This window comes from Aphis gossypii, chromosome X, assembly GCF_020184175.1.
Source record: "Aphis gossypii isolate Hap1 chromosome X, ASM2018417v2, whole genome shotgun sequence".
In the NCBI taxonomy this organism is placed as follows: Eukaryota; Metazoa; Arthropoda; class Insecta; order Hemiptera; family Aphididae; genus Aphis; species Aphis gossypii.
In genome coordinates this window covers 8,513,794-8,528,358 of record NC_065533.1, presented here as the reverse complement: position 1 = coordinate 8,528,358, position 14,565 = coordinate 8,513,794, and the positions used below count along the sequence as shown (strand labels likewise).

The window sequence follows — 14,565 nt, the reverse complement described above, 5'->3', positions numbered from 1 at the left end:
TACAAATGTTAAAAATATGTAATAGCCGTGTTAATTAATATAATGGAAATATATATAGTGATTATTAGTGTTGAAAATATAGTAATTATTTTATCATTTGTTTTGTATTCCATTTCAAATATGAAATAACAATACTGTGATCAATTACCAATCAAATAATAGTTAATACATAATTATAACAGTTATTACTCATTAGTCATAAGAAATTTATTATTCATTAAATATACGTTAATAAAATTATTAACATTGGCCGTTAATTATCAAGATAATTATAGTAATTTGATTAAAAAGTTAATATTAAGTATAATATCTACTATCTAGTATCTATATATTATGATACATCGACCCATTGTGTAAACTGTACTACAGTCACTGTAATACAATGTAAATAAAATTATCGATATTAATTAGACAACAATATAAACAATAATAAATACAAAATGTTAGTTAATAGTTATTAGTTATTACTTATTAATAATATTACTTATTAAATACCGTTATCATTTGTTATATTTTTAAAGGAACAAAAAGAAAAGAAATTGCCATTTGATATAACAATGTAATAACAATGTATATAGTAAACAGTTAAGTGTTTATACCTACTATAACTGTTGTTTGTAGTTTTGAAGATATCTTTAGGTACCTAATACCTAAGTGTAGATATTATAACTATTTATATTAATATTTAAATTAATTACATTTTGTAATTTATCGGGTTATATTATCATTAGGGCCAGGATTTTTATGCAAATGCATATTCTTCTACATTTAACTTATAATAATTCTGATTAAATATCTTGACGTTTCGTAATACGTAGATTAAGCTATCAAATTTTTTTTTTGCATATTTTTGCATATTTGAATGAAAATGCTTATTAATTACCTACATATTTCTATATAATTGCATAAAAGTTGCATTTTTTAATAGTTGATGAATTTTTTTTTTTTGCAAAGCAAGGCGAGTGTGCATAAAAGTTATTTTAAGCATTGATTGGGAAATTGCCGTCGCCGATTTTTATCGACAGTCTGCGTATTTGTCTCAGATAACTTATCTGCACTTTAGGTATACGCACACGACTTGTGTATTTCAATTAGTGGAATAAAATAATTGAAATTATTATTTTTTGTTTAAATATCCAAATCAATATTTTTGTCAAAATTCGTAATCTGAAGTTTAGATTCTAAACTATTGTATCTGCGACTATAATATGTATAAAAAAATAATAATATTGGTTTCATATTTATTTATGAGTTAGTATATTAAGCACAATTTATAAATATTCAATTTTAAAGCTTTTTGAAAGAACCATAAAGTTGTTACCCATACAAAATGAAAAGATTTCTAATGCCCATAAATACTAAATTATATAAGTCTTAATATTTTGAAAATTTCAATCTGTATAGAATGGATTGAGTTTCTATGATTAATATTTTTTTGATTCACAGCCAATTTACTAAAAATGGTTTTAATTATAAATTATTATTTGTAGGGTGAATATTATCTAATATAAATAATATTGTATTAATTTGAACTTCTAACGCCGATAAAAGTGTATCGTAGTTTTATGCTAACATTTTTTAATGTAAATAATAATAACTTATGAGAAAATATTATTTAATATTTTTATATGAATACAAGAAGTGATTTGAGACAGTTGATATTTAATATTAACTATAAGCATATTGCAGGCCGGATTAAGGTTTTGGTCGCCCATAGGTTAAAATAAATTTACCACCTAAATTACATAGGTAAAAATTTGCTATTTCGTTTCGACCGTTAAAAGTTGCCACCCTAGGCTTTAGCGTAAACAGCCTAAGCGGTAATACGGCCCTGACTATACTTAAAATGTTCATTAAATAATATAGGTAGCCAAGTAGGTATTTATTAACATTCTAAAAGAGCGTCAATAATTTCAATAAAAAAATCTTTAAATATAATAGACATTTATATCATCTATGATAAGTAAATAATATATACACCCTTGTGGTCTTGCAAGCTACAAATTATGAAGCGCTACAATTTGTTTATATATATTTTTTTGTGACATATTAATAAATTCGGCCACTCCTCCACGCTCGAAGTATTGTCTGAAAAATGCTACTGCGTACCAAAGATATCATAATAATATACACGATACATCTATACGTATTTATTAATCGAATAGGTGTTTTGTTAAAATAAATTATCATGATATTTCTATCTTCTATCGTTTTGAACTCGTCGTCGACGAAATCGTAATCTTTTATTAATATAATAATATTAAACTTAAAAAAGTGCGTATATTTTACGATCGTGATCGTAACTATCGGTATCACTTATCTTGTCTAACGCCGTCGACATCGATAGCTGCAGCAGCTGTTCGTGTCATTCGTAACTATCGTTCACGATACATATTATGTGAGCTGAACGATTTAAAAAAAAAAAATAGAAAGCTAATGCCGTATTATTAGTCGTTATTACTTCGCCGAGACGAGACGTCTGAACTCGAAAATAATAATATTATTATTGGATTATAAAAACAGCGATCGTGACGAGCTGCTGTACGCGCAGTAACGCAGCTGGTTATCGCGGCGATAGTATACTGTGTACTATCAGCGGTTTCGATTGTGGCGTTTTCGTCGGTTATCACCGTCGACACTGATAACAATGTTTTGATTTTTATTGCTCCGGTCGAGCGCGGTGCGACTGTATAATTCTAAAACAAGCAATATACATCGACTTCACGGCTGAAACGACGGCAATCGACAGGCACACACGAGTACACACATCGGCGAGGCCTTTTCCGCGGCGTTCGACTTCGTCCGCCGCCGACTCTTATCGTTCAAGTGCCGTCGGCGACGGCTCGTCGAACTTTCGAAGCAGAGTTCACCGACACAGACCGCCTTTGTCGCAACACCTCCGTCGGTCGTTTCTTCCAAAGTCGCCATCACGACTACGCTGCAGACGACCGGCGTTTCACGGGTGACATGGTGCTGACGGCACTGTCGCCAGGTGCGTTCACGTTGTTGTTGCTCACTGTGATCCTAGTCCTGGCCAGTGCGCTCATCGTATCCACCGTTAAATTGTCTCTGATCTGTAGTCCGACTTGTAGAGACACGGACGACGAGGCTATCGAGTGCGAGTACCGCAGCTTAGACGGCGACGCCAAGGAACGAAGACCCAATTCGAGCCGACGACAACCAGCTGATCGCCGCTAACGACTGTTGTAGCATAGACGTCGACGACCGCGGTGAGTGTACCTCACTTTTATGTACTGCTATAGGGATTAGGGCCCGTTATATAGGAATAAAAAGTACACGTGTAAGCATTATAGCTTGGGTTCGATAAACAAATTCTGTACGTATACTGCAGACGATTATTCAAGTCTCTATTTTTATTAGTTATGAACAGGGGTCGGGACTTATAGCACTAAAAAGCACTAAAATATGCGCTTATGTAATATGCACTAAAAATGAAAACATATGCTCTAAAAACGAAAAAAAAAATACTTAAAAAGTTATTAAAAAAGGATTCATTTCATATAAATATAAAAACCATTGTAATTTATTTATAATTATTAATTAATAAAATAAATAAAAATAATAAAAATAAAATCTTTACAAAATATAACTATACATCATAATTTTCGTCTTTTCAATTTATTGAGTGTAGACTGTAGAGTGTACCTATTACTACACTCAAAACAAATTTTTGTAATTAATCGTTCAACATTTTAATCATTACATTTTAAACAATAATATTTTCTATTAATCGTTAAAAATCGTTAAATAAGCGTTAAATAATATACAAAAACCTCTAAAATACGCAAAAAACCCAAAATATGCAAAATAAAATGCAAAATAAAATTCCATATTTGAATTCTCCGTACTATAAAACGCATTTGTATATCACTCTGTTATGTTTTACATCACCTATGATGGATATGCAAATGCTGTAAGTCCCGAACATTGGTATGAAAATCAATCGATTAGTGAGTTGTCGACCATCGTCGTGCATTGCAATTTGTCGCATTCTCGCAATACGTCCATTGGAATCTAGGAAAAAAAAGCCCCAGAAAAAAAATACGGTAAAAAAAGCCCCGTCATAGGAAAAAAAAGCCCCGTACCTACGAAATACATGTCACTTTTTTATAATAGTGTACATTTTATAATTTTAAATTTTTAAACAATATACCTATCTATATTATAATATAATATTTTACACTATCTAGGTATAAATATACATTCGGAATGTAAAAGATTAAAGCATAGGTATAGCAATAAAAGTAGGTAATTTATTGTCATTTGACTTTATCTTATAAATGATGAAGGTATTATATTTTATTGTAGACACTATCTGGCAACTATGTGGGTATGGTAGGTTAGGTAAAATGAAAATGGAAGTTGCTGCAGACCAAGCAAAATTTGCGTTAAGTAATGTAGGAGATTATGGTAGTACAAAACTTGGTACAAAAAAATTAACCGAAAACCACTTAAAAAATTTATGCATGCGAATTAAAAATAATGATATAAGTATATTAGATTTTCTTATGGCTATTATAGCCAAAACATTAGAAAGCAATGCAACTAATGTTTTTACCTTTAAACATTTTTTAAAATATAAACAAACAACAAACTACAATTAATAATGTATTTTTAACTGTGATATAATTAATTTATATTTATATTTATTTTAATAATATGTATTCATCTTATTTACATTTTTACAATAAAAATAAAAAAAATAAAAAATGGTTATGGATACTATGATTATAATTAATTGGATAAATCATAATATGGTATGGGGCTTTTTTTTCCGGGGCTTTTTTTCCGGGTACCGTCCATTGTTCGGTGCACAAGATCGTGGTTTATTATCGTATTCGCTCTAGACTACAGGATGGCAAGACAGCCAAGACATGACAATGCCCCGGAGCCCTAGACCTTTCCAGTAATTACAATTTGTGTGTACAAACATTTTAATTTTGTTTTAAAATTTATGTCATACTATTACATACTAAAAAAAAAATGTAAAATATATCATATAAATACCTATTATTATTTATTTCATATAAGAGTATGGGTTGGGCTGAATGTTTATATTATTAATTGAAAAAAATGTAGACAACGCAAAATGAATCAATAGAGAGTTAGATTAAACTTTATTTTATCGTTATGAGTGTATGACTATTGACTATACTGCAGGATTTAATAAGTATACAGTATAATGTAAAATTGCGTGAATTAAATAAGCTAAGTTTTTTTTTTAATTGAAAAATTTTGGTAGCATAAATATATAAAGCCAACATTTATCTAATAGGTACTTAATCCGGAGTCTTCAATTTATATTTAGGCTTCTATCGTACCTAACATTTTATTTATACATGCTTTTTGTATTCATAGGCGTAGACTTCAATTTTCGGTCGAGCCTGGAATAATTAATACCCCAAACTTGGACAGTGCCCCTATTTTTTTTTAACACATACATGTACATTCTAATTATAAATTAAAAAAATAAAAGCTGTGTAAATAGAATCAAGTTGTATTACTTGCAGCATACTGCATACAATAATAGTGTGCTAATTTCTAGACATTACATTTTTAAAGTTAAATTTTCATGATCTCGAACATATTGTTATAAATTTATAATTAATTATATACCTATACAAATTTGAAATTTAATTAAGCCTATATGTATATGAGTTTTAAATACCCACGAATATTGATTTTGAATTACAACAAATAATAACAAATAGGTAGGTAATTAGCTTCGTTATTCGTCTTCAAAATACGTAATTTCGTCCAAATTTATTCTATGAATGTATATAAAAATGGGTATATTTATTAGATTTTTTAGTACCAGTATGGACAACTTATGAAGAATTTTAAATTTTTAAATCGAAGATTATTTTTAAATTTTTTGCTATAACAAACATTTTTTATGAATTTCTAACTATGTACTAAGTAATTTGTAATTTTCGAGGATTTAACAAATTTTTGTAAAATAAAAATGAACTTTAAATAATATTAAAATAGATTATGACTGTATGTCTGTATTTTTATTATTTTTATACAGTAATAAGAACAACTTTTATAGAAACTTGTATTAAATTTTGCCCCTGCGAATATTTTTTTTTATTGAAAATTATTGATTATTTTTATATCACTACATTCATTTTTCTGAAAATCTAAAACAAATCATGAAATAATATATTTAGTGATATATAGACTGTCTCTGTTCAGAATCGTTTTTCATATACAATGATATACATTCATTTCAAATTTAACATCCATTTCAGTGACTCGTTCAGCACCTACTTAGTACTGTACCTACAGTAGAGCGAAACCCACTTGTCTATCTTTTTTGATTATTTTTATAAAACATAATTGATCCTCATATATTTGTAAATAACTAAAATTGGTTAAATACTCAACTTATAAAAATAATCGAAGGGGGGAGGTTAAATCAAATAATATTTTCATTATTTTGTAAATTATTATAATTAAGTTACTTAATATTGAAATTAAATTTATTAACTATAAAATATTTCAGGGGGAGGGGGATTGAATCCCCAAAACCCTCCTCTTACACGGTCTTGATTATATTATTGTTACTACTGGTATTAAATTAAAGTAGTAAAGTCATTACCACCTTATCTTATATCAGTATGACAGTATGAATTAGCTCATGGTATAAAAGTATAAATAGAGTTTATTTAATATGTTATAAAAAATACGAGTATAATACATTGGTGTATTTATAAAACCAAGTTAAATAGTTGGCTGCCTTTTGGACTGGTTCTATTTTCAATACGTCAAATCATTTCATCTAGGTATTCTATTGTAGAAGTTGTCCCATTTTCAAATCTACAATTATAATTTAAAGATAATTTAAAATAATTAAATACATAATAAAAATTGTATTATTATATTTACCTTTCTTTTGCATGTTTAACTTGTTCTTCTAGGGTCTTGAATTTTTTAGGAATACTTGAAAATTCGTTAGATTTTGTTTGATTTGTAATTATTTCCATTTCGAAGGCCAGATTTTTATTTTTCAATTTAAGAACAAAATTTTTAATGGACAGGTCTGATTTATTAATATCCTCATCAATAAAATCGTTCCATCCCGTTTGGAGGTTTATAGTTTTTATTATATTTTCTGTGTTGTAGTGGTTCCATACAGTTTTATCAAACTCGCGACGTCCATTTGGAATCATAAATGTTTCAGTAATATAACTTATGAGTTCCGATAAATCTAAATTTTAATTATATTTATTAATAAAATATTAGTTGAATTTATAATAAAACTGTTTTTATTACTTTCGTTTTGTGGGGCTTCTTCTTTAATTTTAATCCAGATGTCATCGATTTGTTCAACAGGGATCAAAGCAAGAAGACACATACGGCGTATGGTTTTTTTTATATTAAAATCATCATTTTGTGATAGCCCTAAGCTATTAGCTTTATAACATATGGAATTTGCATAATGATATAAAGATATTTTAATGATAATTTCTTCCATTAATATTTCTTCAATAGCAGGTATGAGGTTCACATCAATACAAATGTTACTAGGATTAAACTTCATTTTAAAATTATTAGCAGCAAACCTTATGATTTGGAACATTTTCGAGTATGCTTCCTTACTATTATCATATAATAATGCATATGTCTACAAATAAAAATAATCTTTAACATAATTAAAAATAAAACCAATATTAGAATAAAATTATTATTACCGTTGTTATTATTTTTTCTCCAACAAAGCAATGGAAAGTACACAAATAATTGAATAATTTACATTCTAAATTAATTTTGAAACCGTCCATAAAGATTATGTTTTCAGTACATAATTTCTGAAAAAATTCTTTTGTTCCAAGTAATACAACTCTATCAATGTGACCTCCATACGCTAAAATGATATTGTTAATACATTAATTATTATAATATAATTATTATTTATTAATTCAATTGAGACTATTTTGTATAAATACCTAAAACAAAATCGTTTTCATCATTTGTTGTATACATGTTGGCTTCCTCAAATAATTTTCTTTTATGTCCTTTCGTTGAATTACTTTGTACGTCAATTACAAATGATCTTCGAATTATGCGTGGTTGCATCGCACTACAATACCTATATCATTAACTTGTTTTAGTATAATAAAATTGTTAATTTTTACTTTTAAAATACCTATTAAGGTATATTTTATTTTATGTATATTATTATACAAAATTCTAATAGTTTCTACTAAATATATATAATATAATATACGTAATGTATAATGCAATTTTATGATTTATTGATTTTTAGATCAAAATTTAAACTATAGGTATTATAGTATTTTATATACTATTATAATCACTTAGGTATAGGAACTATAAGTTTTGTATAAACTATATAATAATATATAAATAATTGTTTTATTCAATTTAAAAGTTGAGAACATAAACAATTTGTTAAGCCTATAAGCTTCCTTCCGTATCAAGTGATGTGTCAATAAAATTGTAATAAAAGCCCCTCCTTATAGTGGAACTTAAATAATATACTACTCAACTAGGTACTGATATATTCTTCTAGGATTTTTCTTGCGGGTTTTTTATTGTTAAATATTTTATGTAGTTATTTATTAATCTTGAAGGAATTGTCGATATTATTCTAATATTTGTTATCTATCAAAGATAGTTACTAAGGACATAATCAAAAATTTAAAAAAAAAACAATTTCTTGTATATCTGTATACTTATTAAAAAAAAGGCAAAGCTTGAAAGCTACTTTTGAAAATGCTTTGTTCGTATATAGATATTTATTATTAATAGTATAACCATACACTACATCAGTTATTACTTTATTATACATTTAGAAAATAGTTCATTAGATAAATACTCTTTAAATTTTGGTTAAATTATTATTTCATGATATTAATATGTATTAATAATTTAATTTTAAGTGTTATACAGTGACGACTATCCTATACATCAAGTGTATCGACGGATACATATGATTTTGGATGGTTATGGGGAAATTATTAAATAATAATTGTTGGTGGGTGGGTGTACACAGATTTTAGAAATTTGGATACACATGGTAAATTTACTGTAGCCGCCACTGGTGTTATAACTGGTATAAGAGGTGTATACAATAATATAATAATATAGGTAAATTACCCCTTGAAATATATTATTATGGTCATATTATAAATCCAGTAGGTGACATTTTTTATGATTTTTTAGATTCTGAACGAAGTGATGATACAATCAAACTAATTATTTCTACGACACCTAAAATTCAAAGTTACTTTTTAAATGAAAAAGTAGTATAAAATATTTATACATTTTTGATTAAAAAAAATATGTATAAATTATAACTTGTAAATGATAAAAAAAAATTAATGTAATATTGTATTATTTGAATAATAATGCAAATAAAACTTCCCGATTCATACATCATATATTATATTATATATTAGAAGCTTTTTAAAACTGGTTGAAAAAGACCTAATTTATAATACTCGTAACTACTATTTTATTTCAAACATTTTTTCTTTATTGTTTATTTAATATAAACTTATATGTTTTATTTTATTTTATACCTAAATCTTACATTTTTTTTTTTTTTAAAAAAACAGCTATTTTAACTGTATTATTTTTAATATAATTTATTTTTTACGGTGGATAAATGTGTAAAGAGCGGAATTTAAAAATTCGTTAACCCGGGCACTGGCTATTTGCTTATAAGTTGGTTGATAGCAAACCTTGTTGAATACGAGTAGATTAAAAATGATGACTTCGCACGTACGACATAGGCAAAACGCGTTTATGCAGTCTGTGTAGAACTCGTTCAATTTTGATTCTGGAGTAAATTCAACTATGTTAAAATTGAATTGTGACAATATTTCCTAGGGCAAGACGCTGCGTTTTTTTCTATTATTACCGATATTATAACGTTTAGAAATGCGAAATGTCAACATTTTTAAATGAACTTTAACTTTTCAAAATTAAATTTTTTTTTTAAAACCGCAGCGTTTTACCCTTGGGAATATTGTCACAATTAAATTTTATAATAGGTATATTAACTCTGGAACCAAAATTGAGTGAGTTCTACTCAGACTACGTAAACGCGTTTTGTCTATGTCATACGTGTGTAAGACGGAGACAACACATGCGAATATGCGATATTCTCTTATAAGAGGACGTCGTACCCGCATGTGTTGTCTCCGTCTTATACACGTACGGCATAGTATATTTTTGTTCACCAGTTTCAAAAGTATGCTGTTCGTTTTGATACTATAGAGTGTATTGACCTATTATATAATTTCAAGGTAAGATTATTATCTAGGGCCTCACGTAACCTTTTGTTGATATTATTATTTTTGAGTAAGTTATGATCATTTTAAAATATTAAGTTTCAAAAAAGTCATAATTTAAAAATAATAATATCAATAAAAGGCTACGTGGGACCATAGATAATAATCTTACTTTTAAATTACATAATAGGTCAATTCACTTTATAGCATCAAATAACAGCATACTTTTGAAACTGGTGAACGAAAATGTGCTGTACGATGTACGTGTGTAAGACGGAGACAACACAGCGAGTACAACGTTCTCTTAAATAAAACTTATGTATATACATAGGTACAATAAGCCAAATACCACTCAGTCATTAATCGCTGTATATCTCAAAAACTACACAACATGCGAACTTGAAATTTGAAATAGTGGTTCTTCTAATACTTTAACTGAGTAATAAGAAAATGAATTAATTAATAATAATTATTCACCGCCAATACACGTATATATATAATATATATATATTATGCAGCACGGCGGCTAGCGGGTTTCCAGCTACTTGCAACCTATTTTTTTTTGTTAGTCGTATAGATAAGAATTATTCAGAGAAGTTACTGATAGAAATAATCTCATGCATCACACATACACCAATATTCTTATTATACAATAAAAAATACACACGAATGAAGCCGTTTTATCAGTTTATAATAAAAATATGTACCTAGTTAAATTCTCTAAAATTTTAAAAATATTTAAATAAAATAAAATAGTTTTAAAAGTTATTATTAGATCATGGGAAATATACAGTACTTATGGTTAATTTATTTCTGCTTATTGGTATAGACTATAGACAAGTGTTTATATCAATTATATCAACCAGTGTATTGCCTTTTTAGACGGGACTATACACGGCGTATTCCGCCGCGTTTTGAACACTGCGTATTCCGCTACGTTTTCCGTCGAATTAAAAATGCTTTGATCTATATCGGAATAGCTATAGGTTATACTTTACGATGTAATACGCCGTGTTTTCATCCGCTGTGGAAAACTCAAGCCGGTTTGCGTTTTGGCGGGCAAACGCCGAAGTAATAAAAATGCGGCAAAACGCCGTGTAACTCCGATCTTAATATTTTAAATTTATTTTTTAAAATGGAAAATTAAATTCGCCATACAAGTTCGGAAAGGCTGAGTGATTATGTTAGTAGCGAATGTGCGGCTGTATATCATTTGCGCATCGTCTGTTTACCCATGCTAAAATATCGTACATAATTTACTCATTACAATTTAATGGTATGTAATAAATAGATCTTAATAATTGAAAATAAATTGAAGTAATCCAATTGAATTGTAGTCATAATTATATAAATGCACATATTGAAATGAACACTTTTGTTGGTACATTACAGTCATATTTAAAATACAAATATACATATAGTTTGAGTAAAAATAAAATAAAGTAATTAAATAAATTAAACACTATAATAAATAATAGAAAAGTTAGAAAACAAATAGTACTTTTGAATATACTCCTTTGTATTTGTCGTGTTAAATATTAATGATACGAAAATGATGTACCAAAAATTCGAACGATGCACAAATGTCTAACAAAAAAGGTCAAAATTAACAATAGCGATACGCAAACGACAACCAGTGGAATGTACATTCGTATATATTTCGAGATTTCAGACATCGGCCCGATGAATGAATTGGAATTTGTTATAAATGATATGACAACGTCTCATCCAATTTTACCGCAATCGTATGCCTTTGAATAGTCAAAATCGTGTTCTATACTTCTATGTTACATATTATGTTGGCACTGCACGCGTAACCGTATATACATCATAAAAAGGGAAATCGTGAGAAATTGTACTACGCCGATTTTTTTTTGTTATTTTTAATTTTTCTTTATCAATTAAAATTTAAAATTAAATATTAGCTATTATTTTTATTTTTTTATTATGTCACAAATTATGAAATATTTTAAGTATGTCGCCTGCAGCCCTCTATAATACAAAAGTTGAGAAACACAGGTATAGACAAAAAAAATTAATTCCTTACAATCGCCTTGAACATGATTGCATTACAGACTTAAATCACATTATTTATACGAATCATATACGATTCCTAGTGCAGATTATAATATTATTATAAAATATAATAAATATAATAAATATATAATAATATATATAATATATAATAAATAAATATTATTATAAAAGAACATATTATGTTCTTTTATATTTATTTTAATGTTCAAAGAGTTCAAATAGTATATTGATTAATATTTAAATATGTATTGATAATATAAATTATTTATACTATTTGTAAGAATTATATTTTAAATTTTTAAATATTTACCTTAAAAGTATTACGTTCCTTATGATATTCTTCGATGTTGACAACAACGATGGACTACCTGCAGCTGTTAGGTGACGATTGACAATCAATAATAATCGCATGTGAGGGTAGTTGCAGAGCAGTTGGGTATGGTATTTGTTTGTAAAGGAATTTGGATCCAGCTGCCGTTGCATTTCTTTTAGAGTAGGTAGTCTTCTTTGCAGGACACAATATTGTTTGAGAAATTGGGTGGTGGTAAAGGTATAGTAGTAAAAAGAGAGACATAATAAATTGAGCCGACTCTATCAGAATATTTGAACATTGAACATGCCCCACTTAATAAATTAAAACAGCAGTATTATAATACTTAACAAAGTGTGTATAGGGAGTATATTTTGGAAACTGTTGGTACCAACAGTCTATACAGTCTATTTAATATTATTAAGTTCCTCAATAAGTGTGTGCGAGTGCGTAATCTTATATATAGACCCATTACGCCATATTTTAGGGAATATATGGACTAAGTACTGGTTTAGTTATACTACGTTCCATTAATGATTATACGGCTACACGGCTAAAAATAAAGATGATACTTAACACTTATTCTTATTCATATACGGTCCTTTGTACACTTCTATAGCAATCGTTGTGTAAACAATAAATATACCTTATACATAAAAGGTGATTTGATAGTCATAGTTATATTTTTACAAAAATATGATTAAATTGTACCGGCTATCCTCAAGGGCCGAGTCGCACTATAGAGCGGTAAAAACACGCGTTTACCGCTTAAGTACCGCACGTCAAAAACGCTATCCAAGAAAACGTACTCCATATAAAATAGAGCGCTCCAAACTAGTGTTACAAAAATGCACGTTGCCGCGTGACACCGCTGTACGCTAAGGTTTTGTGTCTTGTCGCACTGGTTTGGCGCCTCTATTATGTTATGAAGTGCGTTTTCATATTAAGCGTGTTTGACGCGAGGTACTTGGATGGTAAACCTCATAATTAAAACCTTTTACCGCGAGTCAAAAACGCTAGATGCAGAGCCCAACTTAGGAATTTTGGGGACCGGGTCAAATTTTCTAATGGGGCCCCAAAATTAATTATTATTTAAATGCCACTTTAATAATTAAATATTAACATTGGCCCGGGGCCCCAAATAATATCGGGGCCCGGGCTGCAGCCCCCCTAGTCCCCCCTCCTAAGTTGGGCTCTGGCTAGATGAAAACGCACTCCGTATATAAAACGTTTAAAAACTAAACTATTGCAACTTGCGAGAAAAACACAAAACGCAAAACCGTACAGTATACAGCGGCGGCACACGGTAACGCGCATTAAAATCGCACTATATAGTATGGCTCGGCTCTAATTATTTATCGGATTTAACTTTTGAAACTTAATTTAAGTTCGTCGTAGAAAGTTAACTTAAATATTAACTCTTAATGCTTTAGAATTTTAATTATATAGGATTTAAAAATGTAAGAAAATTGCTTTCGATTAAACACCACGAAGAATTTAAATTAGGTTTGGAAAATTTTTTCGGAAAACTTGGTTAGCGTTTACTATTAATAGCTTTCGAGTGAATAAATAAATACGTATTTTTTATACCTAATTAATCATAATTAAAAACTTTAAAATATTTTAAACATGTTATTATATGATACAATATGAAAATTAACATTTTTAAGTTTATTTATTTTAGATATAATAGATTAAAAATTGTAAAATATGTAAAAATATGCAAAAACAAATTTTTATTATTTCTAGAATACTATTATTTATTATACTTCATAATTTATTATTATTGCATTAAATATTAGTTTATATTGTATTATTATTATATGTTACTATGATATGTTGTTTCAAATTTTGAATTACGAACGACCAGCAATTTGAACGTAAAATAGATTTGTATACTTACAAAACAACACACGAAGTTATTTGACATTG

General features: G+C 28.0%; 1 protein-coding gene across 1 annotated transcript; it reads right to left on the bottom strand.

The window, feature by feature from the left end:
* Positions 1–6,727: 6,727 nt before the first annotated feature.
* Positions 6,728–7,392, bottom strand: LOC114119176 (uncharacterized). Its single transcript, XM_027980667.2, has 3 exons — positions 7,300–7,392; positions 6,913–7,234; positions 6,728–6,843 (listed from the first exon to the last, which is right to left on the bottom strand). Exons 1-3 carry the CDS (start codon positions 7,379–7,381, stop codon positions 6,792–6,794), a joined length of 456 nt encoding a protein of 151 aa, XP_027836468.2. The 5' UTR covers positions 7,382–7,392; the 3' UTR covers positions 6,728–6,791.
* Positions 7,393–14,565: the final 7,173 nt, after the last annotated feature.

Bases quoted from the DNA above. Each gene is read 5' to 3' on its own strand.
- LOC114119176 (XM_027980667.2), bottom strand. From the start codon at position 7,381: ATGTGTCTTCTTGCTTTGATCCCTGTTGAACAAATCGATGACATCTGG. The intron at 7,235-7,299 runs GTAATAAAAACA...ATTAAAATTTAG, and splicing joins AGAAGCCCCACAAAACGAAA to ATTTATCGGAACTCATAAGT. The intron at 6,844-6,912 runs GTAAATATAATA...TTATAATTGTAG, and splicing joins GTTAAACATGCAAAAGAAAG to ATTTGAAAATGGGACAACTT.